We start from the raw sequence: 18,873 nt of genomic DNA, 5'->3' as shown, positions 1-18,873 counted from the left end.
GAGCTTGGACTCGACCCCTGCAACCTCAACTAGGCGAGTACAACTAGGTGAGTACGTACGTACGTACACACACACACACACACTCGCACTCTCTCTCTGCTCATGGAGCAAGGAGAGGGTAGACCTAGTGGCGACCAGTGAAGAGGCGGGGCCAGGAGCTATGAATCGACCCCTGCAACCACAATTAGATGAGTACACACACACAAAAGCGCTGTTTTATATCAGATGATAGATGAAATTAAGACACATGTGCAACATCTGGGTATCTTTATTGTAGACGTTTTGACATCCAGTGGCTTTATCAATACAAATTCCAGGACATAACTTGAAGACAGTAGAACTATATACAGAAGATGAGGTAATCAGTCCCTCAACCTAGGAGTAGGTGCGAAGAGCACCGTAGTCGTGGTGCTCTTCGCACCTATTCCAAGGTTGAGGGACTGATTACCTCATCTTCTGTATATAGTCCTACTGTCTTCAAGTTATGTCCTGGAATTTGTATTGATAGTTACTGGATGGCAAAACGTCTAAAATAAAGATACCCAGATGGTGCACATGAGTCTTAATTTCATCTTGTCGGTATTATATACCATTCTTGTACAGATGATAGATAATGAGTGGAAGTTGATAATTAAAAAAGAATCGGTTTGCTTACCTGGATTTATAAAAGAAAGGAATCCTTGTGTGGGTGATAATGGTGACTTCATAGTGGTAGTAATGGTGGTTGTGGTGGTGGCGGTCATGCACTATGACTCATAGTACAGTAGTGATGGTGAGTGGTAGTGAAGATAGTGATAATGGTTTTGGTAGTGGTAGTAATAAGGGTGTTAATGGGGGTAATAAGTGATAGTAATAGTGATGGTTTTGATTAGTATATTCTTGGTTATATTCATTAGGCTGGTTACATTTGGCATTAAATTTAAAAATTGAAATTTTTTAATATTATAGATTTAAAGAAGCAAATCTGCATAATTTGTAGACTTGGAAATAGACTTGTATAAGGTGAATAAATGGCATTCATAAATGGCATTCATAAATATTATACTGTACTTAACTGAGAATGGAGCAAAATTGAGGAGCAAGCAGACACTCAGACTACGAGCAAACCCCCTGAAGTCTTGAGTGTGTTGCTCTTGGGAAAGAAAGGTTTACATACTGTCAACTCAGGAATTGATAACTGTGTGATTAATAGTAGAAATACTAACAATGTTAGGTAAATGGATACACAGATTCAACTAAGGAGACATTAAGGCAACATCTCCTTAATAAATGTCTAGTTTCATGTGCATCCATTTACCAAATCTATCACTTACTCTGTGAGGCGAGGAAGAGAAAAAGTGAATGTTACTACTGTAGGCACAACACAGCTAGATATCTTAAGATCACACACAAGACAGTCAGCCTGAGAAAAGTGTGAACGTGGAGGGAGGAGGAAACGCTTGAAAGAGTGCCTGCTACAGAAGCTGGGGAACAGCGGAAAAGCTTCTGAGGGTTGTGGTGTGGGCAGCTGAGCCAGTAAGGTGCGATCAGTGATGGAGGCTCTAATATTTTCATTTTGAGGTTGTCGAAGCTCCAGAAGACACGGCCGGCAACGAAATAGGTAACTGTACGAACAGTGAAGGCGGCAGAATAGTTCCGTGGCAGACCTCGCCATACTGCTATGTCTCTTGGGTAATCGGGCTCAGCATGACCATCCCTGTCAAGACGCCAGTAGTGATCCCCGCTGAACATATAAATTCTGCCGTTGTGGCCCCACACCATGGCTGCGTCCAGATGACTTGCATTCACTCCCAGGTCGACTAGCTTTCCTGTGTTCTGTATACGATAAGTAGATCCTAATTCATAATACATCGAGCCGCTGAAAAATACAAAGGTATCTTTGCGGGAGATGTAAACAGCGTCGATGTGTTTCAAGTCTCTGGGCAGACCAGAAAACCTGTACCATATCTGGTTTGGAAATTCGTTTGAGTGGAGGTGGCCCCGTTTGCTTACACGCCAATAGAACTTGCCCTTGAAAAAATAAAACTCTTCATGGTACCTTGTCACAGCATCAAAGTCAGTGTTACATGTATCAGGAAGGTCTATTGGCGGAGGCACAGCAGGACAGGGCAATGGTGTGGGTGTGCTGGTGATATCCGGGAATGGGGTGGTTGTAGGTGGAATTGGTGCCTTGGTCGTCGGACGAAAGACAGGTTTGGTGGGGGGAATGGGTGGAGGTCTGTATGTAGGTCTTTGAGTTGTTGTTGGAGGTCTCTTAGTAGTAGGAGGTTTGAAAGTAGTTGGAGTGGTTGAAGGTCCATATGGAGTGACTGGAGGTTTGTAGGGAGTGGTTGCAGGACTAGAGGTAGTAGCTGGAGGTCTAGTGGTTACAGTGGTTACAGTCTGTGGTCTACCATACAGGGCCTGAATTCCGTACCTGTCATCGTTGGGAAGTTTGAAGTCTTCAGGGTACTCCTGATAGAAAGGAGCCATGAGGGCTGTCGCAACTTCTGAGTGTCGGAGTCCCAGGGAGTGACCCAGCTCGTGCGCCGCCGTCACTAGCAAGCTGTTACTCTCATATTTCTTCACCTGGTAATGAGCGACAAAGTTTTCTGCATCGTCAAAGTGCATGTCCCCGCCTTGTCCTTGCCCCGGGTAGAAAGCGTGAGCTAAGGTGCCTCCTGGGCCATCGAATTTGTAACCGTCTTTGTGATCGCCTTCGAGAAAATCGATATAGATATCCACTTCGGGTGTGTCCTTGTGGACCTCCTTGAAGGTGATGGCTGATTCACGTTCCCAGACCTTCATGGCAGCATAAAGTTGCTGTCTAATGACCCCCTCCGGCAAGCGGTCGATGCGTCTGCTCGGAGTTCGTAATGTCCAAGTAAGTTCAGTTTTTTCCCATTTCTTCCCGTGCAGGGAGTAACGACGGACCCTCCTGCTGGTGGTGCTGGTGTTATTCATTTGTTCATCATCATCCGGAACATTGCAAAACCGAACTCTGGATCTGGTTGATATGTTCACTGTCTCAGGACTTCTGTTCAGCAACTCTTTCATGTCATTCTCTAGGGACCTGTTGGAGGGTAAACTTACTAGTAATTGTGTAGGGGGTGCAGTAGTGGTACAGTGTACACTCCACGAGAGGTTTGTGGCCATACCAAGACTGACGCAGGTGGTCGTGTTTTTCTCTAATGCTCTTATTACTTCAGCATCTTGTGAACTCTCAGGCATTGTCGAGTGTGAGAAGACCATACTAAAGAACAAGAATGACTCTACAAAGACGTGTTGTCCCAGCATATTGTATTTTTTTTTTTTTTAGTTTTATTAATTGTAGAATTTATGTATAGTTTTATCTATATTGCTATAGAAGTTCCATCCTTTATTTAGCTGCATTTTCCTTTTTTCCTCTGGCTAGGGGTCCCTTGATCAGATTCAACTCAAGGCAACACATAATGCTCTTATCTTCATTGAAGCTTCCTGTTTTCCTGACTTACGGTTGTTACTGACAGACATTATGAGAAACTTGTTTTAGTGAGCATAATTTTCTTTTTAAATTCTAGACCATATAATGGTAACAACTTACCTTGAGACAATATTCTTCACCTGACAGTGTATTGTGGTACAAATATGACTTAAGAAAAATAAATGTCAGTTTCTTGTGGCAAGTTAGTAATGTTGAAAACATAATATTATTCCTCAGTGTTTTCGTTTTGTTGATTAATAGGTTTCCAGCAGATGAAGTAAATAAATTATAGTCCTGGAAAGTGCTACACCCGTATGGATCATTCAGTACATGAAAAAAAAGAGTTCATTGGAACAGAGGAACAAATTGACTGAAGTCTCCCCAACACCGTACTGACCGCTATTGACTTATGTCTCCACCATCACATTGACCACTACTGACTGATGTCCCTACCACAAAGACCACTACTGACTGACATTTCCACCACCACCATATAGACCACTACTGACTGACGTCTCCACCACCACACAGTCCACAACTGACTGACAGGATATTTTATCACATCTCCTTTGATGTTCTTTTGGGACCCTAAAATCCCATTGATAAAGTTCTCAGGATTTCCTTTTCCCTTTCCCCTCTTTTCCTACCTCAGTTTCATCTTCGTACAGTGGCATGCAGAGGTCTGGTGATGCCCGGAGCCAACTCCTTGATTGTATGCCCCAAATCACTATCTTATTTCCCCCTCTAATTGGACCCCCCCCCCATTTAGATGTCCGGGGCCACCGCCCCTTCAGCCCTCCCCTCTGCACACCACTGTCTTCGTAACAATGATTTTTATCTTTCCTTTCTTGATAAACTTATATGATTACTGAGCACCAAGAATACCGGGAATTTATTAGTGCAGTTACCTATTTGTAATTACATTACTTGAATTTGCATGAAAGGGTTGGGGGCGACATCCAATTCTTGGTTTCAGTTCTTAAAGTTCGACTGACTGACTTGGCAGCTTTTTTTGTTAAATGCTGAATAACACCATTAGTAACACAGCAACAGTATATTTAGTAAGTTATACATGGAAGTTTATAGGTTATTTTTAGCATGCTGAAAATTAATCTGTCAGAATTAATTTATCACGTAAAGATATTGGCAGTGCATGCGGTTTTATATCACATATACACTTGAATGCACTTCTGAGAAAAGCCTTGCAACTGTCTGCTTACATGCCTCAACATGAATACTACACAAAATGTTTGCTTGTCAGGAAGAATCAGAGAGCATCAGTTGTGTTTTGTCCGTCCCAATGTTCAGACATTTACAAAAGGCTACTATTAATTGTATACATTGGTGTTTATTTTGCTTAAATTGTGTTTCTGCCACATACATGTATCCGTATTTACATTGTTTCATTGATCTATGGAATCTCTATTTCAGATTAACATGAAATAGACAAGGATGCCTGTTCAGAGTGCAGACAGCTTTTGCTCTATGTGGCAGTAACAGCCTGGTTGATCAGGCCCTGATCCACCATGAGGCCTGGTCACAGACCACGGGGGCGTTGACCCCCGGATCCTGCTCCAGATAGTTAGTTGCCAGTGGTCTCCAGCATATTAACTCCGCAAGACAGTTCATCTTTAGTAAACTTCCTACAACTGTTAGCCTAACATAGTGATACCATAGAGTACAATAAGAAGAATAAGAAGAAGAAAATTGTCAAAGTGGGAAGTCTGAATGTGCGTGGATGTTGTGCAGATGATAAGAAAGAGATGATTGTGGATGTTATGAATGAGAAGAAGCTGGATGTCCTGGCTTTAAGTGAAACAAAGCTGAAGGGGGTGGGAGAGTTTCAGTGGAGAGGAATAAATGGGATTAGGTCAGGGGTTTCAAATAGAGTTAGAGCTAAAGAAGGAGTAGCAATAATGTTGAAGGATAAGCTATGGCAGGAAAAGAGGGACTATAAATGTATTAATTCAAGGATTATGTGGAGTAAAATAAAGATTGGATGTGAAAAGTGGGTTATAATAAGCGTGTATGCACCTGGAGAAGAGAGAAGTGTAGAGGAGAGAGAGAGATTTTGGGAAATGTTGAGTGAATGCGTGGGGAGTTTTGAATCAAGTGTGAGAGTAATGGTGGTTGGGGATTTTAATGCTAAAGTGGGTAAAAATGTTATGGAGGGAGTAGTAGGTAAATTTGGGGTGCCAGGGGTAAATGTAAATGGGGAGCCTTTAATTGAGCTATGTGTAGAAAGAAATTTGGTAATAAGTAATACATATTTTATGAAAAAGAGGATAAATAAATATACAAGGTATGATGTAGCACGTAATGAAAGTAGTTTATTAGATTATGTATTGGTGGATAAAAGGTTGATGGGTAGGCTCCAGGATGTACATGTTTATAGAGGGGCAACTGATATATCGGATCATTATTTAGTTGTAGCTACAGTTAGAGTAAGAGGTAGATGGGAAAAGAGGAAGGTGGCAACAACAAGTAAGAGGGAGGTGAAAGTGTATAAACTAAGGGAGGAGGAAGTTCGGGTGAGATATAAGCGACTATTGGCAGAAAGGTGGGCTAGTGCAAAGATGAGTAGTGGGGGGGTTGAAGAGGGTTGGAATAGTTTTAAAAATGCAGTATTAGAATGTGGGGCAGAAGTTTGTGGTTATAGGAGGGTGGGGGCAGGAGGAAAGAGGAGTGATTGGTGGAATGATGAAGTAAAGGGTGTGATAAAAGAGAAAAAGGTAGCTTATGAGAGGTTTTTACAAAGCAGAAGTGTTATAAGAAGAGCAGAGTATATGGAGAGTAAAAGAAAGGTAAAGAGAGTGGTGAGAGAGTGCAAAAGGAGAGCAGATGATAGAGTGGGAGAGGCACTGTCAAGAAATTTTAATGAAAATAAGAAAAAATTTTGGAGTGAGTTAAACAAGTTAAGAAAGCCTAGGGAAAATATGGATTTGTCAGTTAAAAACAGAGTAGGGGAGTTAGTAGATGGGGAGATGGAGGTATTGGGTAGATGGCGAGAATATTTTGAGGAACTTTTAAATGTTAAGGAAGAAACAGAGGCAGTAATTTCATGCACTGGTCAGGGAGGTATACCATCTTTTAGGAGTGAAGAAGAGCAGAATGTAAGTGTGGGGGAGGTACGTGAGGCATTACGTAAAATGAAAGGGGGTAAAGCAGCTGGAACTGATGGGATCATGACAGAAATGTTAAAAGCAGGGGGGGATATAGTGTTGGAGTGGTTGGTACTTTTGTTTAATAAATGTATGAAAGAGGGGAAGGTACCTAGGGATTGGCAGAGAGCATGTATAGTCCCTTTATATAAAGGGAAAGGGGACAAAAGAGACTGTAAAAATTATAGAGGAATAAGCTTACTGAGTATACCAGGAAAAGTGTACGGTAGGGTTATAATTGAAAGAATTAGAGGTAAGACAGAATGTAGGATTGCGGATGAGCAAGGAGGTTTTAGAGTGGGTAGGGGATGTGTAGATCAGGTGTTTACATTGAAGCATATATGTGAACAGTATTTAGATAAAGATAGGGAAGTTTTTATTGCATTTATGGATTTAGAAAAGGCATATGATAGAGTGGATAGAGGAGCAATGTGGCAGATGTTGCAAGTATATGGAATAGGTGGTAAGTTATTAAATGCTGTAAAGAGTTTTTATGAGGATAGTGAGGCTCAGGTTAGGGTGTGTAGAAGAGAGGGAGACTACTTCCCGGTAAAAGTAGGTCTTAGACAGGGATGTGTAATGTCACCATGGTTGTTTAATATATTTATAGATGGGGTTGTAAAGGAAGTAAATGCTAGGGTGTTTGGGAGAGGGGTGGGATTAAATTATGGGGAATCAAATTCAAAATGGGAATTGACACAGTTACTTTTTGCTGATGATACTGTGCTTATGGGAGATTCTAAAGAAAAATTGCAAAGGTTAGTGGATGAGTTTGGGAATGTGTGTAAAGGTAGAAAGTTGAAAGTGAACATAGAAAAGAGTAAGGTGATGAGGGTGTCAAATGATTTAGATAAAGAAAAATTGGATATCAAATTGGGGAGGAGGAGTATGGAAGAAGTGAATGTTTTCAGATACTTGGGAGTTGACGTGTCGGCGGATGGATTTATGAAGGATGAGGTTAATCATAGAATTGATGAGGGAAAAAAGGTGAGTGGTGCGTTGAGGTATATGTGGAGTCAAAAAACGTTATCTATGGAGGCAAAGAAGGGAATGTATGAAAGTATAGTAGTACCAACACTCTTATATGGGTGTGAAGCTTGGGTGGTAAATGCAGCAGCGAGGAGACGGTTGGAGGCAGCGGAGATGTCCTGTTTAAGGGCAATGTGTGGTGTAAATATTATGCAGAAAATTCGGAGTGTGGAAATTAGGAGAAGGTGTGGAGTTAATAAAAGTATTAGTCAGAGGGCAGAAGAGGGGTTGTTGAGGTGGTTTGGTCATTTAGAGAGAATGGATCACAGTAGAATGACATGGAAAGCATATAAATCTATAGGGGAAGGAAGGCGGGGTAGGGGTCGTCCTCGAAAGGGTTGGAGAGAGGGGGTAAAGGAGGTTTTGTGGGTAAGGGGCTTGGACTTCCAGCAAGCGTGCGTGAGCGTGTTAGATAGGAGTGAATGGAGACGAATGGTACTTGGGACCTGACGATCTGTTGGAGTGTGAGCAGGGTAATATTTAGTGAAGGGATTCAGGGAAACCGGTTATTTTCATATAGTCGGACTTGAGTCCTGGAAATGGGAAGTACAATGCCTGCACTTTAAAGGAGGGGTTTGGGATATTGGCAGTTTGGAGGGATATGTTGTGTATCTTTATATGTTTATGCTTCTAGACTGTTGTATTCTGAGCACCTCTGCAAAAACAGTGATAATGTGCGAGTGTGGTGAAAGTGTTGAATGATGATGAAAGTATTTTCTTTTTGGGGATTTTCTTTCTTTTTTGGGTCACCCTGCCTCGGTGGGAGACGGCCGACTTTTTTAAAAAAAAAAAAAAAAAAAAAAAAAAAAAAAAAAAAGTTCACAGCTTGTGGAAAGATGATGCAAGGAAAGTGAGAGAGTTGTCAGTGGTTGCCAGATTTAAAATCATGCACACCCAATGCTGTGATATCACATCATTTTGTTTACACCTTTCCGTATTTCCACAAACTGTGTTCATTGGTATCACAATGACTCTATACTGTGGTAGGCTAACAGTTATAGGAAGCAAAAAAAAAAAATACTAGAATATAGGGGTACTCGCATTGGTATCACAATGACTATACTGTGGTAGGCTAACAGTTATAGGAAACAAAAAAAAAAAATACTAGAATATAGGGGTACTTGCATTTATATAGGGGTACCAGGTATGAGTTTTGAATGCTTCAGCAAGGAGACTAGAGGCAGCGGAGTTGTCATGTTCAAGAGCAGTGTATGAAGTAATATCATAGAGTATTTGGAGAGTATAAATTAAAAGGCGATGGGTCACCAAGGGTATAATTCAGAGGACCGAGAAGGGGTCGTTTAGAGGTGGTTTGGCCATTTAATAAGGATGGAAGGGATAGGCTGATGAGTGTATAAATATGGGGTTGAAAGTACAAGGGGTATTTTGTTTACTGAGAAATTAGCAACAAGCTTTTTCATTTTCAAATCTTTTACTATTATTATTGTATCTTTAATGTGTGTGTGATCCAACAATTAATATTTGCACCAATAACTCATTACAATTGTGACCGAGTGTGGATGTGTGAATTGCTCATTACTCTTTAATTTGTTCAAGATTGTAGCCATGTATAAAGGTAAATAAGTAAATTTACTTACCAGAATATCTTGCTGTCAATTTTGTCAAGGTTGGGAACCAAAGCAATCATAGTACTAGGGGGAGAGAACACAACTTTGTAGTACCCACAGTCATTGGCCAGGCGTCAAACACCTTTTATTGTACAGCAATAAAGGAATGGAACAGACTACCCGCACATGTCAAAGCCAGTCATAGCATGAACCAGTTCAAGAAGAGTGCCAAAAGGTGTCTGATGAATGTAGCTACAGAAAGGGAGGGGAATGATTTTCTATTTTTTAGCTAACATACATGTAAATTTTACCTTATTCCTAGTAATGACCCTCGTATTGTAGATAGTCTTAATGACCCTCGTGTAGTAGATAGTCTTTTTAGTATGATAAGATGATATCTTCATTATAGAATAATAAGAAAATATTATAACCTTTATATTATATTAATAAGGTAAAAGGACCCCAATGGAAATAAGTCACTCTGTCTGACTTTTTTGGGTTATCCTAAGTTCTCTACACATATGCTGCTATGTATGATAATTCTATGTAACTGTATTTGTGTATACCTGAATAAACTTACTTACAGGATTCATTACCTTTGTACCTAGTTCAGCTATCAAAACTTTGGGGGCCCAGTCCCTGGACCCATTATGTACCTCTGTAATCTGTAAATACCTGTGTAACTTATGATCGTGACAAGATCTACCTGGAGTTCATTACCTTTGTATCTTGCTCATCTATCAAAACTTTGGGGTCCAGTCCCTGGACCCATTATGTACCTCTGTAATCTTTTGACTACCACCCACAGAGTGGGTATGGGGTGCATAATAAAGATATTAAACTAAAAAACTAACTTTAGACATGTGATGGAAAGGCAAATCAGGTACTGACATTTAAAATAATGTTTTATACCAATTCAATTCAATTCAAAGTTTATTCTCTATAAGGATTACAATGTTGAGTTTACAGAATGTATAGTACTAGATGGTACTGAAGAAAAATTATTTTATTATAAATACATTATACAGTTATAAACCTTACAAAATTATAATCTAGTTTTGTATGTAGGTACAGTAAACAATACATAATGAACTCCACTAAATCTTTACCTTTGTTTATGAAAACACTTCAAATCTGCCTACTAAGTGTGCCATAAGCTTCACAAAAATACACATGTATAGAAAAATATACCTGAACCTATCTATCAGATCAGCATATTTACAGAATAGCTGCATTGTCTTGTACACGACTTTGTAAGGCTCTTTACATTGCAGATAAAGGGATTAATGTACAATTGCTATGGATCCCATCACACATTGGATTACTCCTTCATGATAAAGTTGATATGTTAGCCAAGAAGAGTACCCAGAAGGAGAATGTAGAATATAACTTTGGTATATCTGTGTCTAGCATTAGGAATAATATTAGAGAAGTAAATAATGAAAATGATTATTATAGGAATGCAGTTAGAAGCCTGAGTAGATCTATAACCCACTATGATAACATGAACGTAGATAAGTATGTTTATGGAGCAACGTGCAATGTGAACAGACTGACTGATGTTGTAGTGGCCAGGCTTAGGCTTGGTTACAAGTACAGTGGACCCCCGGTTAACGATTTTAATCCGTGCAAGAGGGGTAATTGTTATGCGAAATAATCGTTATGTGAATGAATTTTCCCCATAAGAAATAATGGAAATAAAATTAATCCGTGCAAGACACCCAAAAGTATGAAAAAAAAATTTTTTTACCACATGAAATGTTAATTTTAATACACACAAACTGAAAAAGGCATGCACACTTACATGACACTTACTTTTATTGAAGATCTGGTGATGATTGATGGGATGGGAGGAGGGGAGAGTGTCGAACTTATTGTTTAGAAGGGGAATCCCCTTCCATTAGGACTTGAGGTAGCAAGTCCTTTTCCGGGGTTACTTCCCTTCTTCTTTTAATGCCACTAGGACCAGCTTGAGAGTCACTGGACCTCTGTCGCACAACAAATCTGTCCATAGAGCTCTGTACCTCCCGTTCCTTTACGATTTGTCTAAAATGGGCCACAACATTGTCATTGAAATAGTCACCAGCACGGCTTGCAACAGCTGTGTCAGGGTGATTTTCATCCATAAAGGTTTGCAGTTCAACCCACTGTGCACACATTTCCTTAATTTTTGAAGTAGGCACAATGGATTCCACAACTGGCATAGGCTTCTCAGGGTTAGCCCCAAACCCTTCAAAATCTTTCTTAATTTCCATACTAATTCTCACCCTTTTTACCACAGGGTTGGCACTAGAAGCTTTCTTGGGGCCCATGGTCACTTATTTTCCAGAAACAGCACCGAAAACACTGTAATAATACGAAATATTCCGAGTGTATGCTTGGATGTTACCGCGGAGGCTGGCTGGTAAACAATGGCACGGGCGGCACATGTGAGGCTGGCTGAGGGCGCACATTGGACGCGTCTCGGACGAAAATCGGTGAGCGGGTTTTTAATCGGTATGCGCGGCAAAAATTTTGCGATTAAAGTAAGCGGTATGCGGAATAATCGCTATGTGATGCCATCGTTATGCGGGGGTCCACTGTACTTCTGGCAGTTTGGGGGAGAGACAAATAATGATCAAACTAAATGCAGATTATGTGATCAGGCATATGGTCACTGTCTTGAACACTGTGCTTAATTGTCCACTTATTGAGGAATACAGAGACACAGTATGATAACCTATGTGACATGTCAAGATATCTTATTAATGAAAATAAGATACCAGATATACTAGGCAAATTTCCTAAATTTGCTTGTAACAGATAAGTGAACTGTAGATATGTAGATATAAACCCATATGTACACTTGTTAACACTTTTGGGCCTAGTTCCTAGGCCTTTTGTGTATCCATATGCTCTTGCGCTACCATCCACAGGATGGATATGCGGTGCACAATAAACTAGCCACTTCGGTGGCAAAATCTATCTAAGATTTTATCATAACATTTCCAGTATCTGTAGGTTTTTTTTTTTTTTTTTTTGTGATGTATTAACCATTTCTTTTGTTAACAAAATTTGTTACATCACTCCAGCTTTGGAAAATTAACCATCAAGTTTACCTATACAGTGGACCCCCTCATAACGATGGCATCACATAGCGATTATTCCGCATACCGCTTACTTTAATCGCAAAATTTTTGCCGCGCATACCGATTAAAAACCCGCTCACCGATTTTCGTCCGAGACGCGTCCAATGTGCTCCCTCAGCCAGCCTCACATGTGCCGCCCGTGCCATTGTTTACCAGCCAGCCTCCGCGGTAACATCCAAGCATACACTCGGAATATTTCGTATTATTACAGTGTTTTCGGTGCTGTTTCTGGAAAATAAGTGACCATGGGCCCCAAGAAAGCTTCTAGTGCCAACCCTGTGGTAAAAAGGGTGAGAATTAGTATGGAAATTAAGAAAGATTTTGAAGGGTTTAGGGCTAACCCTGAGAAGCCTATGCCAGTTGTGGAATCCATTGTGCCTACTTCAAAAATTAAGGAAATGTGTGCACAGTGGGTTGAACTGCAAACCTTTATGGATGAAAATCACCCTGACACAGCTGTTGCAAGCCGTGCTGGTGACTATTTCAATGACAATGTTGTGGCCCATTTTAGACAAATCGTAAAGGAACGGGAGGTACAGAGCTCTATGGACAGATTTGTTGTGCGACAGAGGTCCAGTGACTCTCAAGCTGGTCCTAGTGGCATTAAAAGAAGAAGGGAAGTAACCCCGGAAAAGGACTTGCTACCTCAAGTCCTAATGGAAGGGGATTCCCCTTCTAAACAATAAGTTCGACACTCTCCCCTCCTCCCATCCCATCAATCATCACCAGATCTTCAATAAAAGTAAGTGTCATGTAAGTGTGCATGCCTTTTTCAGTTTGTGTGTATTAAAATTAACATTTCATGTGGTAAAAAAAATTTTTTTTCATACTTTTGGGTGTCTTGCACGGATTAATTTTATTTCCATTATTTCTTATGGGGAAAATTCATTCACATAACGATTATTTCGCATAACAATTACCCCTCTTGCACGGATTAAAATCGTTAACCGGGGGTCCACTGTATTAATATAATAATAATATCTTTATTTACTACAAGTACATGTACATGGTATACAGGCCTAGCTGACATCAATGACATACTACTCTATAGAAAGCCCCTTGTTATGCTGAGCATTTTGGGCAAATTAGGTCAGTGTCCCAGGATGTGACCCACACCAGTCAACTAAAGGCTAAATGCTGTTAATCCCAGGAATTGGTTTTGTCCTGTTTTTTGGATCAATTCAGTTGCCTGTCATGACCCCTGATTAAGTCCAGTTCATATTTTCTGTACTTATAATTTTAAATTTTCCATATAAAATTTTACCTAGCAATTGCTGCCAAAAAAAACATATTCTGCATCATAAACCATAGATAAGTTTTCCCTCAAATCACTGTTTTATGTAATGGAAAAAGTCCCATTATCTGTGATTCATAATGTCCCATCAAACTCTATTTCTGTAATGCAAAATAAGATTAATATGTATCCCCCCAAATATTTCCATTTTCTCTAAGAGCAGTAATTTCAAATTTTCTGTGAATGAAAATATATTAGTTTCCCATTAAAATTTTCTGCAAAACAAAATATTCCCATTTTCTGTTATAGATAATTGTATTATTATTATTAATCAAGGGGGAAGCGCTAAACCCGGAGGATTATACAGTGCCTGGGGGGGGGGGATGTGGAAGGCATTCAGGCTTAATTCGGAACTGGAGCACAGATCTAATTCCCTAAATCAAGAGCCCCTCACCAACATAGAGATAATTGTAGCTCCCCCCTAAAATCGATCTATTTTCTGTAATGCAATTTCTCGTTTTTCTGCAAGTCAAAATATAGGAGTTCCCCATAGTTTTTAAATTTTCGGTACTGCAATTCTACACTATTCAAATAACTTCCCATTCCATTTTCTGTAATTGAGATTTCCCGTTTCCTACTTCAAAATATAATTTCATTTTCTGTAATGCAAACAATTGTCTATTTAAAATATGTTTTTTATAATAAAATTCCCATTTTCTGATTTGCAATATGTCAGTTTTCAGTTTTTTGTAATGCAAAAATTTCATTTAGTATGATATCAAATGTAATATAATTTTTGTGCTGTAGTTTAGGATATGTTGATAAATTATGTAGGAATCTAGTAGTTTTATTTCTTTATGAAGACCATCTGGAATATATTCATCCTTAACAGTGAGGTTGCTCAGTTTGTTGCCCAGATCACATTTTATATTCACAAGACAGAATGAGGATTATTATTATAATCAAAGAAGACTTGATGAGGAACAGTAGGTTTGGTTTCCTCAAATTTTTGGGTTCTCTGGTGCTAATAGTATAGTTATGAATAAAATTTAATTTGTCATGCACTAAATTTAGAGAAATATTTAGGATTTTGTAATGTTGGATAGAAATATTTGGGGGAAGGGTGGGTTGAAAATACCTTGCATTCTTAAAGTTTAAATTATTTTAAATACTGGCCATCTCCCATCAAGGTAGGGTGACCCAAAGAAGAACCTTTCACCATCATTCACACTATTCCTGTCTTTCCAGTCAGGTTAGGATGTAGAGAGATTTTGATGTTTCAGTGTGCATTAAGCCATGGTCAAGGATGGATGTGATGTAGCTTGCTTTGGCACCATTATCTCTTCCTCATCTCAACTACAGGCTATTTTTCTGAATCCTAGAGGATGGCAAAGACCCTCTATTTCTAGGAAAGAGGTTAGAGCATTCTTGAAGCTTCAGGCTAAGAAAGAAATGGGTATGTAAGCTATGATTGTAGGGGTGTAAGGCAAGCCTGTATGTTGATTCTTGCCTTAAGTGTCCATAAATTGTAAATGTGTGTTCAGGTTACAAGTGTGACTATTAGGTATGATTGTTATTTACAGAGTTATATTTTGGGTTACTTAGCTTTTGGATAATGTAGAGGTAACAAGGAGGGGGATACCTTTTGTGATTAAAGTGTGACTAATAATTAGTGGATGTGGGTTTGGATTTCTTCTTGTTATATCATATGATCATTATTGCAATATTAATACTTGATTAATCATTAATGACTGTTATATGTATCTAATGTTTAAGCAACCAGCTTATGACATTATTAATAATTGTTGATGGCTGCAATTATTTTAAGTGTTTAGGGATTGGGGGTAGTTAACCCTTTCAGGGTCCAGAGGCCAAATTTCAAAGTGTGCACCAGGGTCCAAGAATTTTCAAAAAAATAATTTTATTTTTTCTTATGAAATTATAGGGAATCTTTTTCAGAAGGTAATAAAACAAAAAGTACGAAATTTGATGGAAAATTGACGAAATTATGCTCTCATGAATTTTGATGTGTCAGTGATATTTACGCATCGGAGTTTTTGCCAACTTTGACTCCCATTTTAGGCCAATTACATTATTCCAGTCGACCAAATTCTTAGCTATTTCACTAGTATTACTTCTATTGATTGAGCACAAGAAATCGCCAAGTCAAACTGTTTCAACTACAAAATAGTGATCGGAAATTGGTAATTTGGCCAATTTAATGCAAAGTTCAAAATATTCCAGTTTCAAAATAGGGTCTAGAATAAACAATGCAGGCATTCCTGGCACTAAACATTTCCTCTATTGATTAGTTATGTTTTCAGTCTTTACAAATGAATTCCATTTTGACTTTTTATTCACGTAATGAATTTCATTCAAACCAAAAAATAAAGATTTATTGTTATGCAATATTTTAATAATCGTATAAATAATATCACCACATTTGTGAACGTATGTTAGACTCGCCAGCTGGCGTGTATTAGATGCATGAGGTCATTTGTTTACTCTTGAACATCAGCAAAAATTTAACATTTCCACTACTTTGAGCTCAGTTTCTATTTCTGTAACATGTCTTCCATTCTATCAAATGAGACCAAGAAATCTCAAATACAACTATAAAAAACATACGAAAAAACACTGCAAATTTGCCGTTTTAACCCTTAAGCTGTCCAAATGTATATATACGTTCTCTCGCGTAGTGCCCCAAACATATATATACGTTTCATTTGTCATTCATTCAACATTGGCATAAGCCTGAGTCGCCTAGACATGAGAGAATGGATGTGTACACTCAGTGTGTGCCATATGAAAAGAATTGGGGATGCCTGGGTACCACATGCTCTTTTTTTCCTAGAAAAAAAAAAATTCTCAAAATATTCGGGGCGCTGCGCAGGTGAACGTATATATACATTTGGACCGTTTGAGGGTTAATCAAAAATTACAGTCTCAGTTTTTTCTCTCATTATGCACTGTGTGCTGCAGGATTTGTTTTATGTGGTGCACAAATACCACAGATATATTCTCTCATATCTAGGCCCATATTTACTGCTCACAGGTTCAGAGCTGAACTGAGCTCATGGCATAGATCTACGGTCTGGACCTTCAACGTGAAGCCATAGCTCTACGGCATATGGACCCTGAAAGGGTTAAATAGTCCTGAGTATTAACTAGGCATTTATCTTCATTCTCTATTCCCGACAGTTTGGTGACAAAAGTAAATCTAGAGAATCCCATTTTCTTTCCCATCCCTGACATTTAGTGGCAGTAGTGGGATAAAACAATGTCAGGGATGTGAAAGGGGAATGTCTAGTTAATAATTGTAAGGCTTATGTAACTACCTGCCAGCCCTAAAGATTTATAATTATTGCTGCCACCAGCAATTATTAATAATATTGTCATCAGTAAGCTGAATGCCTGAACATTAGATCCATATAATGCCATTAATGATTAATCAATCAATATATATTCACTGCTAATAATGATCATACAAGGGAAAATAAAAAATCCATACCTACAGTTCAATTATAATTCAAGAAAAACTTCAAATTATAAAAGTTATTAGGTACACAGTAGTTACCATGAAAGTTATCCCCCTCATACTTCTATCCAAAACCAGATAACCATAAATATAATTTCTTAACCACTCTGTAAATAGAAATAATCATATATAATCACACTTGTAAACTGTAGACATTGACAATTTATACACTCTTAACCCTTTGAGGGTCTGTCCTGTAGTTCTACGCCATGAGCTCGGCTCATTCAGATAAGCTGTGAGCGATAAGTTTGGGCCTAGATATGAGAGAGTGCATCTATGTGGTGGTAAGTGTGCACCATATAAAACAAATCCTGCAGCACGCAGTGCATAATGAGAAAAAAAAACTTTTTTTTATTAATACAGACTTTGCAGTGTATTTTAATTTTTTTTTTTAAGGTTGTATTCGCAGTTTCTTGGTCTCGTTTGATAGAATGGAAGATATATTACAGAAATAGAGATGATTTTGATTGGTTTTAGTACTGAAACTGAGCTTGAACTAGAGGAAATGTTTGATTTTTGCCAATGTTCAAGAGTAAACAAATAACGTCATGCGTTCAATACATGTCAGCTGGTGAGTCTGATGTGCGTTTACAAATACGCTATTATTTGTACAGTTACAATATGTATTGCATAACAGTATATCTTCTATTTTTTGGTGTGAATAAAAATTCATTGTGAACAAAAAATCGAAGTGGAATTAATTTGTAAAGCCTGGAAACGTAACTAAGAAACAGAGGAAATGTTATTTTAGTGCCAAGAATGCCTGCATTGTTTATTCTGGATCCTATTTTGAAGTTTGTGTGAAAATGGCCAAATTACCAATTTCCAATCACTATTGGGTAGTTGAATTAGTTGACTGGGTGATTTCTTGTGCTCAGTCAATAAAATAGGCATTTCACTAGTATTATTTCTAAGAATTTGGTTAACTAGAATAATGTAATTGGCCTAAAATGGGAGTCAAAGTGGGCAAAATAGTCTGTGTAAATATCGCTGACGCAGCAAAATTCGTAAGCGTAATTTCATCAATTTTCCATCAAATTTTGTACTTTTTATTGTATTACCTTCTGAAAAAATTCTCTACCATTTCACAAGAAAACACGATTTTTTGAAAATTCTTGGACCCCATGGACAAGTTTCAGATCAGGGGGTCTAGACCCTGAAAGGGTTAAGGAAAGAACATACCACTGCATTACTTCCCTACATAGCTTACATACACATTTTTTAGTCTGATGCTTCAGGAATGTGCTAACCTTTTACCCACAAGTACAGAGGACCTTTGCTATCTTTTAGGATTAAGAAATATCCTTGTATCTCCATCTCAAGCTGAGGTAACTGCTAATCCAGAGCAAGTTGTGCCACATTCACCCTTGACCATGACTGGCAGCATACCCTTTCTAACCTACACAGCTAACCAATGACAAAATAACAGGGCTATTTTAAGTATCTTGCACATAATCTAAACCCATAAAAATATTTGCCCCAAAAAATTTCTTCCAAACATTACAAAATTCTCAATATTTTCCCAAATTTACTGCATGACAATTTAATCAAATTAAGTGCTTAACCCAAAAGGGTCATAATTTTTTTCAAAACTACCATGAGCAGCATCAAATCCTCCCAGTATATAATCATTCTTTCAAAACAGATAACTAACAAAATGCTACTCTTCCCCCTAACAAAGCTTCTACATCTCATATTTGATGTTAAATCCCTATAATTAAGTTACTCTGTAATCTCCAATATATTCTTGCAACATTCTCTGATCTTTATAGA

General features: G+C 38.5%; 1 protein-coding gene across 1 annotated transcript; it reads right to left on the bottom strand.

Moving 5' to 3' along the window:
• Positions 1 to 1,210: 1,210 nt before the first annotated feature.
• Positions 1,211 to 4,058, bottom strand: LOC128692703 (stromelysin-3). The gene has a single exon (XM_053782008.2). It carries the CDS (start codon positions 3,274 to 3,276, stop codon positions 1,348 to 1,350), a length of 1,929 nt encoding a protein of 642 aa, XP_053637983.1. The 5' UTR covers positions 3,277 to 4,058; the 3' UTR covers positions 1,211 to 1,347.
• Between the last annotated feature and the right edge of the window lie 14,815 nt (positions 4,059 to 18,873).

This window comes from Cherax quadricarinatus, chromosome 30 (assembly GCF_038502225.1).
Source record: "Cherax quadricarinatus isolate ZL_2023a chromosome 30, ASM3850222v1, whole genome shotgun sequence".
Lineage (NCBI taxonomy): Eukaryota > Metazoa > Arthropoda > Malacostraca > Decapoda > Parastacidae > Cherax > Cherax quadricarinatus.
The sequence above is the reverse complement of the archived record's forward strand: the minus strand, read 5'-3'. Positions and strand labels throughout refer to the sequence as shown.